The sequence below is a fragment of the Callionymus lyra genome, chromosome 19, assembly GCF_982586985.1.
Source record: "Callionymus lyra chromosome 19, fCalLyr1.hap1.1, whole genome shotgun sequence".
NCBI lineage: Eukaryota > Metazoa > Chordata > Actinopteri > Syngnathiformes > Callionymidae > Callionymus > Callionymus lyra.
Genome location: NC_141836.1, coordinates 8,151,847 through 8,172,011, shown reverse-complemented (window position 1 = coordinate 8,172,011; position 20,165 = coordinate 8,151,847). Strand labels below are relative to the sequence as shown.

Here is a 20,165-nt window from a genome sequence, read left to right as displayed (position 1 = left end):
AGAATCTGGTACGTATCACGATACAGAGGCAACGATACGATACATCTTGATACTGTAGTAACACAGATATATTTGTAGTATTGTCAAGTACTTGACTCTGGTGTTGTAGTATTTACAGACCACATGACTCTTGACTAAGTCGTAACTGATTCCATTTGTTTTAAACCAAAATATGTCCAAACATCAGCTTTAAAAGCTGCTGGAGTCCCTGTATCCTCTTGTGCTCAGTCATCACCAGGATTTTATTGTTGCCTTAGCTGTAAGTAAGTAAGTAAGTAAGTAATTTGTATTTATATAGCGCTTTTCCAGACCAGGGTCACAAAGCGCTTAAACAATCAAAACAATACTAAATAAAATATATACTTTAAAGATCAAGATAAAAGTGATAACACAACAGGAGTTCCAGAAAATCAAGGAAAAGCCTGATATGACTGCTGCCATCTAGTGTCTGGAGGTTTAATTGCGAAAAAAACATTTAAAATTGCTATGAATAGTCGCATGGTGATTGTAAGTAAGTAAGTAAGTAATTTTTATTTAATACAAATGGAATTAATTGTTTTTATGTAATCTTTTTTTTAAATATCAATACAGTGTTGTTGAATAGCGACAAGGTATCATCCAAAAAAAACAACAACGCAATAGTTGTGTATTAATACTTTCTCACACACCTCATTCTAATATTGAATGAAGTGACGGTGAATATGCTTAAAGCTTTACAGAGTAAAAACAGATTAACTATACCAACCTTTATGTCTAGTGTTCCATTTTTATTTGTTTTATTTTGTCGTTTGTGTTTCAATAAAAACATCCAGACTAAGATCTTTTGTGCTTTTCTTCCACCAGAGAACCTTTTTTAAATTCACTTCCTTATGCAAAACACATTTATTGAGCAGAAGCTTTTTTCGCACTAGTTCCTCGTCTGCGTCCGACTTATTCTCTTCTGCAGAGTTTTCAGATGAAATCATGAAAAACCACCGAGACTCAAATCGCAGCAGGTACAAAAAAAAGTGCATTTAAAAGTGAAAGAGACGAAGCTCTGAATACCAGACGAGCTCCGAAGTGACTTCAAGACGCGTGACTGACGGGGGATTGTTGCTTTAAGACGGGGTCCACAGGTGCCTGCAGCAACAGATGACTGCAGCAACAGATGCGCCCAAACTTTGAGGATCACTGCTGCGTCTTATCGGGATAAACACTCGTGAATCTTTTCTACCCGAGATGAAGTCGTTACTGCCTTGTGCCGACTCATCCGCCCGAGTGGCTGCGAGTCCGTCTGCCGCTGCGCTCGGGGTCAACGGAACTCATTAAGGATGCATTAAAAGATCAAGCGTGCACGACCGTGACCGAGCAGGTGCTCAGCAAACACTTCCACAGACACCGAGGAGCGCTCGCTGCAGACCGGGAGGGGTGTGGGGTAATGACGATAATTCAGGTCTTACCTCGGTCTTTGTGGTCCGCGTCTTGGCCGGACAACAGGAAGAGGAAGTCCTGACAGGTGTCCTGGTCCAGCAGAGTGCTGTTGTGCAAGCAGAGGTCAACAATTAGGGTCACGGCTCGCTGACAGACCATGTCATACTCCTCTCGCTCAGAACTCATGCTCCCAGCTGCTTCCACAGCCGAGTGTGCTCATTCGAGGAGACCGGACACACACACACACACACACACACACACACTCACACACACGCGCTGAAGAAGAAGCCGGGTCGGCGTGAACAAGAAGACGCTTCTTTTTCCTCCAGAGTCTCTTGTTTACACACAAGCGTGCACGGTGTGTGTGGCGACATCTAAAAACAAAAGCGTGGGCATTGTAAAGCAGATGTGTGTGTGTGTGTGTGTGTGTGTGTGTGTGTGTGTGTGTGTGTGTGTGTGTGTGTGTGTGTGTGTGTGTGTGTGTGTGTGTGTGTGTTCAATGAACCGAGTCGCCCTTAGGTGATACAGCAACGTCACATTATTGCATCACATAGTTGGATGAAATCTCTAGAATCCACTCACATCCCCCACTGCCACCCACTCCCCTCGCTCGCTCTCTCGCCACCACTCCAGTGGAGTGTCGACACTTTCGTCCCCCAAAAAAAAAAAAACACACTCGTAACGACCACTGAGCTTGTTTTTCTCAGGTCGAGCGTCTCGACGCTCCCGCGGGTCGGGTTGTCTCGAGTGATGAACTCTCTGCGGGCGATACCACCTGTGACTGTTAACACCGCTGTTGTGCGTGATAAGAGTTTGTGTGGAAGTGCTTTGAGAGAGTATTTATGTGCGACAGTGTGTGAGTGCAAGTGTGAACGTGTGTGTGTGTGTGTGTGTCTCTGTGTAGTTGAATTCATGTGTGAAGTGTCAAAAAAATGTTTCCACGTAAAGAATATCTTGTGTTTTTCAGGTTTTTTTTAGTAAGATATATTATCCATATATATATATATATATATATATATGTGTGTGTGTGTGTGTGTGTGTGTGTGTGTGTGTGTATAGTATATCTCCTTCCTTGCCCCGGATGTTAACCCAGTTTTTTGTCAAATTTTACGCATTATTTTACTCGCCTGCAGTTCATACAAAGCTCTGCAGTGAGAATTCTGACCCACTCTAGTAGGAGAACTCACATTTCCCCGAACCTTAAAACTCTGCATTGGCTGTCAGTTTCTTTCAAGATCAATTGAACATTTCTGGGGGCCTCATGTACAAATAATCTACTATATACGGTCGAACACTCGAATCTAGAATATCAGGCACGTACAAAAATATTCAGATGTATGAATCTGCGCATACACATGATTATTTTTCCCACATTAAATATTTAACAGATTTAATTTTATGCTGAATTTAATCATGAATTGCAAAAAAAAGAAACAGTGGATAAAATCAGTGTTTAAAGTCCTTTGAATAAAGTAAAGTACTTGATCATATGTGTAAACTCTGCAAAGGATTGTGGGAGGCAGGACTTTTGATGATATTCTTAGACTCACACGTTTGCTTTTGCATCACAAAGACACATGTGTGTGATCATTGATGTAGCTTTAAGACATAAGACAAAAAAAGGGAAAATAATCAACTTGCTTTGTATTATTTATCAAGTTCTAGTTGTTTTCGTAACAGTTTGGAAACAGGACTTTTTCTTTTGATGCATCTATTGTGACAAAAATATGTCATTTGCATCATTTGTATGAGTTTTTTAAATGCAGTGAATTCTAGCCAAAAATAAGTACTAGAATTATATACTTACTAGAATAGGGAAAACCTACCCTGGTAGTAAAGACATGAAAGTTCAGTGAAATGTTCTAATTTAGTTCGAAGAAGTGTTAATATACTTTTGGGATACAACCAGTACATATACCTTAGTATACTCAACTTTTCTTAAGTCTACTTCATTAAATCAACTTTAAATATACTACTTTTTGCTCTGGGGTGAAACAACCTTCTCAAAATACTCCACAAATGTAACACAACCAGACATTAGTGTATTTATATGTTTAGAATACAAACCTCCATGTTTGTCTGTAGATGCTTCAAGTCCACAGTTCTCTCGAGGAAACACATGAAAAGATCTATGAGGAGCAAAAATACACGTTTATGAGTTTTTTTGTTTCTTCATTTTTGTTTGAGGGAGTAAATATGAAACAAATTGTTGCTCAGAAGTTAAAAACACTGTGTTATTGACTATAAATGTCTTTATAATTTGTATATAAAGTACCAAAATAGTTTGTTTCATTCTATGATCACACTTTTCAAATCAATATCAAAATATAACATGATATTAAACGCACTTTTGTATGAGTAACAGCAACAAACTTACCATTGGCTTCAGTCACTTTAACAAACTCGTTTCTCTGACACAACTTTCCTCCTGAAAGTAGAAAAAAAGAACAAAATAAAGGCTAATAAACAACATAACAACAACTAGCGTGGTTTAACTACAAAAACGTTGAGTTAGCTTGAAGCGTGTAGCCTCGTTGAACACACAGCAGTTATATTAAAATAAATAAAGACAGAATAAATCATTTTAAAATAATGCTCTGATAAAGACAAACAAGACGTTTCTGAACTTTAAATTAACGTCAATCACTGTTTGCTACTTCACGTTTGACCGGAAGTAGTTTTAGAAAATAAAACCACCCTTCCAAAATAAAAGCATTGGACTTTAGACGTTCAAACGTATTTTACATTATTTTTAATTAAATTATCTTCTACTGATGGTTAAATTACCTGTAATAATTAAGTTTTCAGTCATTTATAGACATGGTCATTTAATCATTTATTTATTTAAAAAAAAAAAAAACTTCATTAAAAGTGAAGGAAAAATATTCGTTCATTCGTTTTTTTAAAAATATTTAAGTATAAGTATTTAGTTAAGGAGCTGTATTTAATAGTTGAACATTTATTTGTCTATTCCAGAGCTACATCTGTAAGACTGACTATGAATAGACGCTTAAATAGACAAATGTGTTTGTTAAAACTAATCGAAAATTTAAAAAAAATCATGGAGAAGTTTTCATTCGGACTGATATGGACAATTTTTACAAGATGTGGAGCAAATTAACTGAGTATGTGAAACCTTTAGTAAGAATTTAATCTGAAAAAATATGTTTTTATCCATATTTTCCTTGTACACATGTAGTTGATGTTTTACTTTTTTTTTCCAAGACTTAGAATTGTATGCTTCCTACTAGTATAATGTTTTTATTTTTGTCCATTATTTGATTATTTATTTATTTAATTGGATTCATTTCAGGTCATGCTGTGTACTTGTTAATAAATAAATAATAGTCTAAGTCTTGGGGAAGAATATTAAACTAGGTTTTATGAAGGCTTGTGTCAGACGCTCCAATACTGTTCAAACTAACTCTGTATTTAAGGATTTAAAATGAGGGTTTTTTTGCTTAAAACCAATACCAGAGACTCCAAATGAATTGACTTTTCCCTTCGGATCCAATTGAACTGTGCGTGAACTCACTTGTTTCATCGTCATCTTCTTAACTTAACCGTTAATCACCGTAATTGAATCAAGTCCGTGATGATGATGACATTAAAATCATTTCACGCCAATCCCATTACGCTCGCTGACACGGAGTTCGACCAGCTCCCCCTTCTTTAATCGTGTTAGTGGGGTGAGGGGGGGGGGGGGGTCGCAGTGGCGGCGCCCTCCACCTTCGCTGGGCATCTGGTCCCGGGGCGGGGAGCAGACCAGAGTGGGAAGACGGGATCTGTGGTCTACCGTGTTTCCTGTCGGTGGAGATTGCATCTGCTCCTCCTGGATGATCCCAGATTAAAGGCCAAATCACCGATAGTTTCCGGCACTGGCTTTTCCAGGTGAGTCGATTACATCTGTGCAGCTGCTGCTCACCCCTGGACCTCAACCCCCCCGCCACCGCTGCCCCCTCGATCCCTCCCAGGCTTGTTACCGTGCACTATTACCTGCTCAGACCGGATTCACTGAGCGACCTCCCTCCGGGGACGCTGACGCCGCCGCATACTCATGGTTCTGTGGCAGATAGACGGAGATTTAAAGGCAAACAAAACACATCATAAAACTGCCTACACACACCTACAACAATCCCACCGTGACGGGAACATTTCAGGCTTTTGTGAAATAAAAGGCTTTGAAACAAGTCACGGACATTCTGAATTTGAATTTGAAAAGTGTTGCAGGCTTTTTGTTCGTCGCCCACTGACTCTGACTTAAGAGGACTGGTTACAATATTGGGTTTATGATAAACACATTATAATAATATAATAATATAAAATAGATCTATTTAAGGTCAGACTGTAGAGTTTCTTCCAACAATTTTATCTTAAAGATAACTAGTTCAACTTGTAATGTAACTAATCTTTGTTTAAGGACTTTTTCCCCATAATTCTTCTTCTGTCCTTTTACGGATGGACGGATGGATGGATGGATGGATGGATGGATGGATGGATGGATGGATGGATGGATGGATGGATGGATGGATGGATGGATGGATGGATGGATGGATGGATGGAGTGATGGATGGATGGATGGATGGATGGATGGATGGATGGATGGATGGATGGATGGATGGATGGATGGATGGATGGATGGATGGATGGATGGATGGATGGAGTGATGGATGGATGGATGGATGGATGGATGGATGGATGGATGGATGGATGGATGGATGGATGGATGGATGGATGGATGGATGGATGGATGGATGGATGGATGGATGGATGGATGGATGGATGGATGGATGGATGGATGGATGGATGGATGGACGGACGGACGGACGGATGGATGGATGGATGGTTGGATGGATGGATGGCTGACGGATGGACGGACGGACGGAGGGACGGACAGATGGATGGATGGATTTTACCTTTTTAACTCGTTTTTTCTGTTTTTCCCCAGTATATTGGCGTCTTTCTTCTGGCCCGTTGGCCCCTAACATCGGTCTGAGGGGCCACATTATATAGAATTAACCACCTCTGATATAGGGAGGAAGAAAAATCACAACATTGATGAAAAGAGGACTGGCTACAATATTGGGTTTATGATAAACACATTATAATAATATAATAATATATAATATAAAATAGATCTATTTAACGTCAGACTGTAGAGTTTCTTCCAACAATTTTATCTTAAAGATAACTAGTTCAACTTGTAATGTAACTAATCTTTGTTTAAGGACTTTTTCCCCATAATTCTTCTTCTGTCCTTTTACGGACGGATGGATGGATGGATGGATGGACGTATGGATGGATGGATGGATGGACGGATGGATGGATGGATGGAGTGATGGATGGACGGATGGATGGATGGAGTGATGGATGGATGGATGGATGGATGGATGGATGGATGGATGGATGGATGGATGGATGGATGGATGGATGGATGGATGGATGGATGGATGGATGGATGGATGGATGGATGGATGGACGGACGGACGGACGGACGGACGGTTGGATGGATGGATGGATGGATGGATGGATGGATGGATGGATGGATGGATGGATGGATGGATGGCTGACGGACGGACGGAGGGACGGACAGATGGATGGATGGATTTTACCTTTTTAACTAGTTTTTTCTGTTTTTCCCCAGTATATTGGCGTCTTTCTTCTGGCCCGTTGGCCCCTAACATCGGTCTGAGGGGCCACATTATATAGAATTAACCACCTCTGATAAAAATCACAATATTGATGAAAATGAGGTGCTTGGCATGAACGCCATATTTCTCTGGATAAGAATAATTTAATTTAAGGGACAGCTCGGCGCCTGCACATGCATGAAAGAAAGACTTGTCAGGTAAGGTTATGTCAGGCGGGATCAATGAAGTTCTGCACATGCATGAAAGAAAGAGACTCGTCAAGGACAACAGCAGACGTACAAGTCGATCGATAAAAACCGTCCTGGATGCAGACGATGATCCGTCAAGTTAACAAACAAACATAGTGTTCGGACTGAAAGTGCAGCTTCAACAGATGCTGTCGCCCCATAAAGAGCTTCATTCTCTGGTCCTAACTGAATTAAAAGTGAGTGAATGGCAGAGATACAAACTCACGCTACCTTTATTTCCTTGTTTAATTTTTAAAAGAGCGCAGAAGGCATAGAAACAGCTTCTCAGCACTGATGACATCAATAATTCAGTCTGCAGCGACCGAAGAACACGACGCTCCGTGTCGGCTAATGGAGAATTAAAGCGCTAATAAAGAGAGATGACGCCTCCTGGTCAAGGGAAGGTGGCGCTCACGCTCAGGTTGTGTGTGTCGGAGCCGCCGGGTTTGAAGTGCTAATGGTGTGGAGAACCTCTCGGGCCTCTGGCCGGTCCTGAGTCATCGGACGCAGAACACATTAGAGAGCCGGGCCCCTCAAAGACATGCTAATCGATGTTAGCATGCTCCTAAAAACGTGAAAAATATACACTTATTTTAAGTTTAAATGCACGTTTATCCATTTATTTTACTGGAACATATCATGTTTTTGGTCTTCGACTTGTGTCTTCAAACTTTTACAATTTCGGAGAGATGTCAGTCTGGTGTGTTGGGGGGGGGGTTGCTTCGGGGTTCCAAACCCAGACATCTGCCTTTCCGACACACGGAAATAGTCGTAACGACGGAGAAGCGACAAGTGCGTGGGTGTGTTGCACAACACAGCTGTGTGAGTCTCACAATGTATCATTGTCACAACGGCTTAATCAGAGTGTTTTGGGGGCGCAGCTGCGGGGCCGATGCAAGCGTCTATTCTGATCTATGGTTGAACTCATTAGCGACAGTCGGCGGAGATTGATGGACATCTGCGCTGATCCGAGAGCTGCTGATGGGGAAATGAACACCAGGAATTAATGAAGACACACAAGTTAGAAGTCTCTGTTGTTCGATAAGACGGCATCACTCCGGGTATTCCACTGCAGCCAAAAACAGACGTGAACAGGACGCCACAGATTTGATGTCAGTGCCATCGGAATATTGAATCGTTGAATTTAACATTTCAAACTTGAAAAAGTTCTTTTTTCTAATTAAAATATATTGAATTTTTTTGTTGGATAATTTTGGATTTTTTGAATTCTTTTTTTTACTTTATCATTAAGTGAAAATAGGAATAAAAATTTCTTTCAAACTTTCAAACATCTTATATATATTTATTTTGTTTATTTTGTTTATTTTAATATTGAATTAAAAACCTTATAAATAAACAATTTTTAAATTTAGAACCTTTATTTTCAAATGATTGAAAATATAATGTCAAACTCTATGTGTAAAATAATTTATTTTGATTTAATTATCTTTAAAACAAGTTCACGAAAATATGATTTTGTATGGTTTGTCATGTTCAGAGTTATCTGAGAAACTCAATAAAAAGATTTAAAAAAAAACAATAAACAAAACAAAAACAAGTTCAACCTAAAAAAGAAAAACTAAATTATTACAAGAAAAAGAAAAATCCAAGCCTTTACAATTATTTTTTTTAAAAGATCCAATATTTAAAATTTTTAATTCAACTATTCATTCATTAAATGTTATAGTGTTAATATATTAATATATATGTATTTCTTGAATCGATATCTGTGTAAAAATATGTGCTAAAAACAAAAAAAATAATTTAAAAAATGACTACTTCCTCCTCTTTTCCAAACTACAGGGTTTTATTTTGGTTTCTTTTTTGATTCTGTTTTATTGTTCAACTGGTGTTTTGTTATTTTTGTTTGTACAGATCATTTACACGTTCAATGTCCTGGCGCTGACACGCTTCTATCATCTGACTCTGTCAGTCCAAGAACACTTGTTTTCATTTGGAACCGTCTTCCACGTTCATTTCGACCGACCTCCTCACGCCAGACTAAACGCCGCTGCGTCTCCAGGTATCAACATCATGTCGTCGCCGTCCTGCCGACAAGACGTTTAATGGATCACCTGTCGGCTCCGACACGGTCCTGCAGGAGCGAACGAGTCCTGCTCCGACTGAATATTAACCACATCCATGTCAGGCTTTTTTTTTTCCTAATCAGTATTCTGTAGGTGCCGCTCTGGTCAGCCGACTGTAAAGCTTCAGGAAAATGAATAATCCGGCCCCGGATCTCCTTCTAATGCAGGATGGAGACTTTTTCTTTTGAAGGATCACGTTCAAGTCCTTTGGGTTCAACACGTTCCTTAGAACAGGGCTCGACCACATGTTGCCTGAAGGCACCAGGAGGCTTCAGGGATGATGAGACCTTTGGTTCACCGAGTGTCCTTGGAGGAGCTCACCAAAAGGTTGGTGACCTTTGCTTTAAAATATGGCTTTCATTTGAATATTAAAGAATCGTTGAGAGTTTAATTGTGGTTTTATGTGAAACCAAAGTTTAGAACGAGACCTTTGAGAGCCAAGGATTGACCTTAGGTGAGGCGTGTCTGAACGTTTTTTGGACCAGGACCCCATCTGATGACGTGAGCGGTGACCAGAAGAGAACGTATTTAAAAAGTCAGTTTCTAGGAATCAGCATCCCAGCTTTTTTCATGATCCGACTTGTCTGATCATGCCAGAAAAAGCATGGGCGCCATTTTTAAAAACTGGAGATGCTGGGCCATATGACATCAGCTAAAGGCCGACATTTGGCCCCTCGTACTTCTGAACATGTGACCATGACAGCTGCAGTAAAATAAAGACGGACAGCATCTCGCTTCAAACTCACTGGGAAAAAGCTGTTGGTGAAATTAAGAATTCTGTTGCAGCCGAAACGGACTGTTCCACACGGACCGCCGGGGGTCGATGCAAGAAGGTCATCTGGCCTCATTCGTAGCGTTTTGCTTTGACGTTTTGCGGCTAAAAACATGTTTATGACCGACAAACGATTCGGCCGGAGACGGTCGGTCGACCACAGCGTGTCGGGTTCTGCTTGTGGTCGCAGGCTTTTAAGGGAAATGTTCGCGGGATGGGAAGAGTTGTGAGGCGAGAGAAGATCATCGTGTTTTGAACTCATGACTTTTTTAAAGTCGCTCTGAAATCTGGGCGAACGAGAGGTTACGGGAGCAGATTCTATTTTGGCTTCACTCCTCCTCCAGCCAGCTGTAATCACACCCCGCTTTGTTTATAAAACGAGTCCCTTTGGTATGGAGACTTCCAGGATTGATGGCGCGCTTTGACAAACCTCCATGCTTGACCAATCACAGCAGAGTGGGTGTGGTTATGGTCAACAGGATTTCCATTAAGCGCTCCATGAAAACACTCTCGCACATTAGACAGTTGGAGCAAAGAAGAAAGTGACTTATTCCTCAAGGTTTCATGGAATCAGATGGTTATCCTTAACACCACCAAGTAAGCAATAATCGGTTTCTTGTCCTATTATCCTCCATCGTCACTTATTCTTCACTTCACTTATCCAAGGTTCAGGACTTTCCTCTTATCATAATACTTTTCCAGGTCTTCTGAGAAACCACTGAGGTGCTCCCAAGTCAAACTCCAGCATTTGTCTGGTTTCTTTCTAGGTGGACACGCCGGAAAAACCTCGGAAAGGAGGCTCCAAGGAGGCATTCCAAAAAGCTGAGAGAACAACGTTGTTTTTCATCTTTCCAAGTGGAGCAGGAGCTACTCTACTGAGTCTCTAATGAATGACTGAGCTGCTTACTGTATCCCTTTAACCCCGCGAGAATTCTGACTAGCTCTAGTAGAAGAACTCACATTTCCCCGATCCTTCAAAGTCTTCACTGGCTTCCAGTTTCTTTCAGGATCAATTTTTAAATTCTGTTTCTTACTTTCAGATCTATTCATGGTCAGACCTTCCATCAGTGATCTGATCCAGACTTACACCCCAGCTCGGGCTCTGAGGTCTGTGGATCAGAATCTACTGATGGTTCCTGAACACGGTTCAGGACCAGAGGAGTGAAATCCTTTCAAGCTGTTGCTCCTAAGCTTCGGAACCATCTCTGTGTTTGATGATCTACTGACTCCTTCAAGAAAAATCTGAAGACACTTTTATTTGTGCTTTTCCCTGATTTTCTTAGACTCCTGGTCTATGTTTATTGTTTTTGATTGTTAAAGCGCTTTGTGACCCTGGTCTAGAAAGGCTCTTTACAAATAACTATTACTTACTTACTTACCTTTGGAAGGTCTAGACACCCTGTGGAGAAAACTGGTTCTGGTTCCTGAAACTTGTTTGTCTGGGAAGTAAAATCACAGAAAATGCTTTGCAGATGTGGAAGGGTTAACATTGTTTGCACCTGAAGGCAACACTGGATTAAAAAAGGGGGAAAGTCAGTGTGTAGATTCATCTTGTCAAACCGCTTTCATGGTAATTCTGCTGGTCCAACCGGTGGTACCTCTGCTTCATTAACCTTGAAAAATAAGAAAGACGGTCCCAGAGGACGAAACGCCTCCGCAGCTTATTAATGTTCCGATAGACGATCGGTGATCTGAGTTGTTCATAAGTGTGCGTCGGAGCAGGTGCAGAGGGGGATTGTGGGGGGGGGATCGCCGGGGATGACAGAGTAAATGAGCTTGTTTTCATTCCACGGGGAGAGATGGAGAACCTGTCGCCACGGCAACCGGACCCACGGGTGCACCGGAGCTTAAGAAGTTAAAATCGAGGGCAGAAAGAAAACTTCAATATTGGATTAGCCGCGTGTCAGCGACGCTACATGCCAGTCGCCAGCCGCCTTTCTTATTTAATAAAGAGCTTATTGGGATGTGAACACACCTGCGCCGGAGTGCCTACAGGACTAGAAAGGTGGAGAATAATAATCTGTAATTAAACACTGGTAACATTAAATTACAACTTCGTTTAAGTTATTTAACAAGGCTTCACGATACGATTCAGCAGAAGGGCTTTGATCAGAAGATATTCCCAAGCCAGAGTGGTTTGAGTTCTTATCATTCAAATGAAGATGTTCCTTAAACAAATCTGCAGAAATTACATCTTAAACCAAACAAGCCGACTCAACGTTCCCGCCTTCATTCGGGCGTTAACAATAACTTGACCCGAAATGTTGTGTTTTCTCAGTGATTTGGAATATAAAAAAAAAACTCCACTGGAGCACGACCGCAGTCACATTGTATCAGTTGCGTTTGGAAGGACTTCTGGCGCTCCCACATCTTACCTGATTTTTTTTTCTCCAGAAACTCGACTTTCTTATTTATGAAATCGTCGGGGCGGGGATGATGGGATGTTTGCAGCAGGGCATGGCATCTGCGCACGTGATCATACACACCCCGCTGTTGTCGCAGCAACTCCATGTTGTGTTCTCAGGAATCTGCCCTTTGGCAAAAAAAAATACGTATTCGTTACGTTCATGTGCGACAAAATGTTCTCCAAAAACCGTTATAAAAATAAATCCCAGATGCTCCATCAGGACTCACTCTTCTGCATCCTGGACATCATGCATTCAAAGCACGGAGTCACACTTGGAGGAATCCATCTTTTTGAAGTCTATTCTCTTCATGCATGCGAGAGTACAGCGAGGTAATATGTTGCACAATCTACTCAGGAGATCCTTCAAACTCCTCCTTGGAGAATACACTCAACAGCAGATCTCTTATGTGTCAGACAAGAACAACCTTCACTGGTTGCCAAGACCAGCCTCTTGAATGTTTAGTCCTGGTCTTGAGCTTCTTCTTTTTTATTCCTTTTCCAGTCTTGGTAATAGTGGTCACAAAGATTAGTGAATGACGCTCAGGTGTCTTCGTCTTCGTCCAACATGACACACGTAAAAACATCCAAATGCCTCCATACTGCTCGTCTGTAACGCCCATCTTGGATTGAAGCCTGGATGAGATTTGTTCCGAAAAAAATCAGGTTAATATCGCGAGTGCTTCCAGAGTTCATACTGTCTATACTGAAAGGGCTTGCACTGTTTTAACCGGAATAATTCCCAACTCTCAGTTGGTGAGAAGAAAATTAGTTTTAATTTTGACTCTTAAGTTGTGTCTCTAATCGCATACTTGCGTACTTAAGCTTAGTATTTCTAGTGCATAAGTGCGTCTCAATTCTTAATATGCGAAATGTAGTGCTCAATGCATACTAAATTGTCACTGTTTCTCACATTTCTTGATCCAAACTTGCAAAACGTGCTGCCTGTCTTGTGCTTTATTTGGTCTTGTCTTGATCTTGATCTGGAAAAGTCTTTGTCTTGAGTTGAACTGTCTTGCTCTTGATTAGAAACCGTATTGGTCTTTACTCCGTTTTTCTTGGTCTCTTCTTGTTCTTAATCTGGAAAAGTCTTGGCCTTGTCTGGGTTTCCATTTGGAAAATCCTTGGTATTGACTAAGTCCGGGTCTTGTCTTGGTATTGATCTGAAAAAGTCTTGTTCTTTCCCCTGTTTGTTCTTGTCTCTATCTAGAAAAGTTTTGGTGTTGTTTGAGTCTTGGTCTTGGATGAGATGGTTTTTACTAACCTTCAAAAGGGTAACATGCTCCGTTAAAACACACCCGGCTTGTTGGGTCACCGATGTACACATGTACAAAAATTGATTTGATTTTCAAAATAAAATGTAAACTAAAAAACAGTATGTAAGTCATTTATATTTGTAGGGCGCTTTTCCAGACCAGGGTCACAATGCGCTTAAACAATCAAAACAAAACTCAATAAAATATATACTTTAAAAGTCAAGACAACACCTAGAAATTCAAATTGAAAAACACACTGATAGTGTTTTCTAACAGGATACAGAGCCACTGATTTACTGCATACTTTTGAAGTATCATCTTCCAATGCACCCGCGTAGGTCAGTCACACCAATAACCTTCTTGTGATGAAAATCCTGGTTCCTGGTGTTTCATACTTGCGTCCGGGAAGCAATTCCACCGCGTGCCGGAGGTGCCCTTTGTTTTTGTGAGGACCTTCCTAAGCTTGGTAATCTACCTCCATGATAACTGAACCGCCCTCATAAATCTTCCGGCGCCTCTGGTGTGAAGGAGGCAGAGCTTTCGGGAGATGAGCTGCAAGAGAGCTTTCGGGGGTTTTAATGTCTGATTATTTTCCAGGAGTTTTCCCAAATCGAGAGGGCACTAGAGCCGGATCCACCTCACAGGCGGATAGGATGACGGATCCTTGACGCTCCTACTATTCTATTATTAGCTGCTCTTCATGCAGTCATTCATATATGAGGATTATTCAGGCGAGTGCTGGTCAGGGATCAGTCGTGTTCGCGGCAGGGATTAATAAAGCTTAGCGTGGTGATACACAGAGGCAGAGCCAAATATAGTTTACATATAGTACTATCCAATTAATCCCCCGACGTGGCTGTCACTGTGTCGCGGCTTCTGTTTCAGTTTAATGGATTTATTTTCCTGCTCAAGGGTCAGGGAGCAAAAGCAGATGAGTCACGAGCAAAGAGAACATTGTCAGACCATTATGAAGAAAAGATTGAGGCCGGAATGAAGAATGATCTGGATTTGATTGATTTAGGAGCGGCTGTGTGGTTTTCCTTCTGGTCAATGAGCTGCTCCCCCAAAACCAGTGGAACCAGGGGCCTCAGACTTTTGGCTCTTAGAGGCATTTGCCGTCTGTAAAGTGATTCTTTGGTCCTCAAAAGAAGTAAGGACTCAATTTTTGTACAAGATGATAAAGGAATAAAATGTGATCACATCAATTGTTTTAATTTATCTAGGTTTGCTAATAAAGTTATACTGGAACATGTTTTGAACAGAACAAAAATAAACTGGATAAAAGAATTTCCCTCTGGAATGTTATTATTAAGATTATCTAAGAGCAGGAATATCAAACTTAATCCTACAACGGGCCAATGATATGTTAGATGTATAATAAAATAAAGTCTTGGTACAAACAAAATATTAAAAAAGATAATCAAATAAGTAAGTAAGTAAGTAAGTAAGTAATATTTATTTAAATAAACGTAATCCATGAGCGGAAAACTAAAAAGGTGAGAGAAAAACTTTAATATTAACAGAAAATGTCCACAAGATGGCGTCAGAGTCCAGCGAGTCCGTTCTCGAGCTCAAGTCTCTTTCTCCAAAAACCCCATAGAAACCAGAAATCCACTGAATAAAAAAACAAACAAAAAAAACAGCTAATCAAAATCAAAAGACAAAGACAGTCAAAGCGCTGACGGAAAAAAATGCCAAAAAACATTGTTGTTTACAGTAAACTAGAAATCAGGATTTACCAGATTGAACTGAGTACAAGCAGACTGATAAAGAACTGGTGTTTAAATGTGGGATCTGAGCCTGGAGATTCGTTGATCGCCACTCTGGTGAAGGTACCATCAGTGTACGGTGTACTGACCCGGGAACAACGGTCCATTAGGTACCTGTATCTCAGAGTCCAGCGAGGACTGAACTCCCCTTAGTCACAGGTTCTCTTCAACATCATCTTTATAACAGAAAATCCTTTGATTGTAAACAGGTTTGGAAACAAACACAAAACAAACAAAAAAAGGGGAAAACAGGTTCATGACAGATGGAGGTCCAGGAGGAGGATCAAAGTCCAGCAGGAGAAAAACAACCGAACTTTATTCGAACACTTCCTTTCCTCTCGGATATATAGAAGTTCATTTGGAAACTCGTCATGAAGCGAAACATCTGACACTGGAAAAATGTTGCACACTAATGGCTACAGAAAAAAAGTTTAAAGTAATAAGAGGAAGAAGAGAAATGGTCCAAATAAAATCGATCTCTTCACTCCCGCTGTCCAAACACAGCTGAGCTTCTTAGCCGTGGATTATTCCTCATTATCATGTTGGCTGTGACCACGAGACCTTCAGACGTGATCAATGGCAGTAAATTCACCCTAAAGTGTCTCGCTGTGATGTGGTTTCTGCGGAGGATGGAGTCGCACACAGATATGTTTGTGGCAATCATCTGCATCTTCCCGTGACATGTTTTATGACTTCTTTTCTTTTAGGTCGTCCCCGAAATTGCATCTGCGATTCTTGTGATGAGACTCACAGATCACTGCTGCGGCGCTGACACTTTGATAGAGACTGAAGCAGTCGCGCGAAACCTTCGACCTCCAAATACTTTTGAGTTTGTTTAATCTTCACGGAGTCTTGATGACATATGACCGCTTTAAGTCATTCTGACAGTCGATGACATTAGTGTCATCACCTAGTGTTGTGAGCAATAATCTGGCGATACAATATTTATCACGATACAGAGACAAGGATACAATATATGGTGATACTGTAGTAACAAGGATATATTCATAGTATTGTCGAGTACTTGACTCTGGTGTTGCAGAATTTACAGACCACATGATTCTTGACAAAGTCGTAACTGATTTAATTTATTTTCAAACCAAAATATGTCAAAACATCAGTTTTAAAAGCTGCTGTAGCCGACTGTATCCTCTCGTCCTCAGTCATTGCCGGGACCCCAGCGGGATTGCATTGTTACTTTTTTTGCGGAGTAAATTGAAATGCAGAACAAAGATTAAAAAACTCTTTGAATATCACACGGTAATTGTAAATAAAATAACTTTATTAAAATCTAAACCATTAAATAACAAAAAAATATATGATTTGCTAGCCTCCCCAAATATTGGGGTTCTTGACGAAGTCGTAAGTGCGTTCATTTGTTTAGAAACACATATATGTCCGAACATCAGATTAAAAACCTGCTGGAGTCCACTGTATCCTCTTGTCCTCAGTAACTCCCAGGATTTTATTGTTTCTCTAGCTGCTGTACACTGCTGTCATCTAGTGGCCGGAGGTTTTTTGGCAACAAAATAACAAATAAAATACAAAACGCTGCGAGTTAATTGTAGAAAAATGAAGTGAAATTATTTTAATTTCATACACACTTCCTTGTTCCAAAAGTGTCACAATATATCATCTCTTAATGAATTCGTAACTACTTTCATTGGTTTTGAAAGCAAAATATGTCCAAACATCAGCTTTAAAAGATGCTGGAGTCCCTGTATCCTCTCGTCCTCAGTTTTGGCCAGGAGTTTATTGTGCCTTTTACCGCTGAGGAATGCTGGCATCTACTTGAAAAAATATATAAACATATATAAATATACATATATATAATGTATGTATGCTGCATATTTCCTATATGTATAGTTTCCTCAACATGGAGCACTAATATATGGACAAACAAATGGACAAACAAATCTCTGCAGTGCAGCATGTTTTACAGTAAAGCTCATTACAGCTCCACACGCGTGTGCTGCGCTATAAAGATGATTGCCTGAATGCTAATGAAGGCAACAACGAGAGCTAATTGAGCAAAAACAGATTTAATCTTCCCAATTGCTGGCTTCTGCGTCCGCAACGCGGAATGATTTACGGCTCCGGATCAAATGACTGGAACGCTCGGATCTGCAAACAACTGATTCTGACGCTCGCTCGCGCCACACACAGCTGCCACTTGTCGCAGGAACCATAAATGCAGAATTCAATTAAGCCGAACCTCTCGACCTTTGATGCCGCTCCACGATAAGTGGCCCCGAAATAGGACGTACCGGAGCCGAACGTGTGGTGAGAACATGGAGGCTTTGGTGAGAGTTCAAAAGTTCCTTCCTCATTTGGAGGTGTCAAGTATCTTGAGGTCTTCTTTAGGATTGAGGCAGGATGTCGATGGATCAGTGCTGACATTGTTGAGCTGAGCCAAAAGACTCTTATCTGTTGTCACCAGCTTTGAAGTGGCTGAACTTTCCTCCACATGTTGTCATTCTAGAGAGAAACAACTCGTCAGGATTAAGTGTGTAAGAAAATGTTAATACATTTAATCGTAGAGTATTTTTTTCACGATACTGTATTGATAATCAACAGCACTGTATTGATATTGAAAGTCCAGAAATCATGTTTTCTTCTTAAAATAACTCCTTTATAGTTTGTATTTCAATAAAGTGTGTGCAAACATACAATATGTATCTATTTGTTACAATAACATTTAATTATTCACTGAATTTTATTCACCTTTTTGTGTTGTGCAATTAAACGTACGGCCGCTAGATGGCAACAGTCATTACGTCGTCTGCAGCCACAGGAACAATTAAACTCTGAAATTCCGACAATGACTGAGGACGAGAGGATACAGTGACTCCAGCAGCTTTTAAAGCTGATGTTTGGACATATTTTGGTTTGAAAGCAAATGAAAGCAGTTACGACTTCGTCAAGAGTCATGTGGTCTGTAAATACTACAACACCAGAGTCAAGTACTCGACAATACTACACATATATATTTATTTCTGCAGTATCACAATATATGGTATTGTTGACCCTGTAAAATGATAGATGTTCTCTCTCCGAATTCTTGACGCTTAACAATCTTACTCTTAACTATGTTTTTGTTTTTTTTTCAATTATTATATTCACAGCGTTTGTTTATTTTTGTGTTGCAATTGTACTTCCGGCCACTAGAGGGCAGAAGTCATTACATCCACTGCAGCTAAAGGAACGATTTTAAAGCTTGTTTTTGGACATATTTTGGTTTTAAAAACAATGAAAGCAGTTACGACTTCATCAAGAGTCATGTGGTCTGTAAATTCTGTCAAGTACTCGACAATGCTACACATATATACTTGTAACTACAGTATCACAATGTATCACTGGTATTATATACTATTTTGTTAACAATATTGTGTCCTCTGTGAACTCGTCGGGTGATATTTATGTTGTTGTGGCGGCAGCTTGGTTGTCACATGGTTCAGGTTCCTTTCAGAGTCATTAATAATCCCTCGCTGCTTATTGATGGTGTTTCACGTGTGATTTGTAAATGTTGCGCTGAAGCTACATTCCTCAAAGCTGCCTGAACTGAATATCAATATAAATATCCTGCATCAATACGACAAAGTATTAAGAAATGAATTTGTTTTTCTTGTTATGCCATCTTCCCCAACATCTATTGATCAGTGTCTGTATCCACGGAGATGAATGGACGTCCACAGACACTGTCGATAATTGACCAGCGGCGTGAATTATGAAACGATGAAGCTTCAGAGATGTGACTACTGCAATGTCCATTTAGAAAAGCTGTGAATTATTGAAGAGCATTTAAGGAGTTTAACGACTGTACACGCTGATCAGTCCGGAGCAAAGTACAGATTAATGACGCAGATAAAGTGAATAAACTCGTTAACATTTAAAGTATATTTGCTAATATACAAAAACTAATGAACCATATGTGAACATTTTCTTGTGAATCCACTTGTCAGATGCAATAAATCTCAATACTCAACATTATCTTTCTAAATAGATTATTTTGCTGACAATCATTTACTAAAGTTAATGTGTAAATCTTCTTGTTGAAACACTTTGTAAAGAAACTACATTATAGTAGAGTTTTGTAAAAAAGAAAAAATCATATTAATAACAATGTTGTGATGGATAAATTCTGTTTTGCAGTCTCAACACTAAAAGCGTAGTTTGTCGACATCTATAGGAAAAACGTGGTAATGCAACAACCACAATTAAACAATCTCGCCTTTTTAAAGACTTTTTCACGTGTGAAACTCTCTAAGTTATTATTTAATTTATTATTTAATGTTATTATCCCAATGTTTATGTCAATTAAAATTATGTTTAAAGGTCTTTTTAAAGTTTTTCTTCCCACAGCTCTATAAAATGTATTAAATTCCATTTGTTCTTTTACTTATTTAACGTTTTGTTTCATCCAATGACAAGATTAATAATTTGAATTACTTGAAAAACTATTTGATAAATCATGTTAATTTTGATTACTACATTATTTATAGCCACAGCACTAGTTTAAACAGGTTTTGTTGATTCAGGTAAAGTGCAAAGGTTTGAGCTAAAAGACTAACATTTTAGTGACTAGTGTC

General features: G+C 39.9%; 1 protein-coding gene across 1 annotated transcript in view; it reads right to left on the bottom strand.

The window, feature by feature from the left end:
- The window catches only part of syt6a (synaptotagmin VIa), a 65,571-nt gene extending 63,899 nt beyond the window's left edge, over nucleotides 1-1,672 (bottom strand). Inside the window, exon 1 of the mRNA XM_087781549.1 lies at nucleotides 1,440-1,672. Within this exon, the coding sequence (XP_087637675.1) occupies nucleotides 1,440-1,596 (157 nt within the window). The 5' untranslated portion in view covers nucleotides 1,597-1,672. The remainder of the gene's footprint in view (nucleotides 1-1,439) is intronic.
- Nucleotides 1,673-20,165: the final 18,493 nt, after the last annotated feature.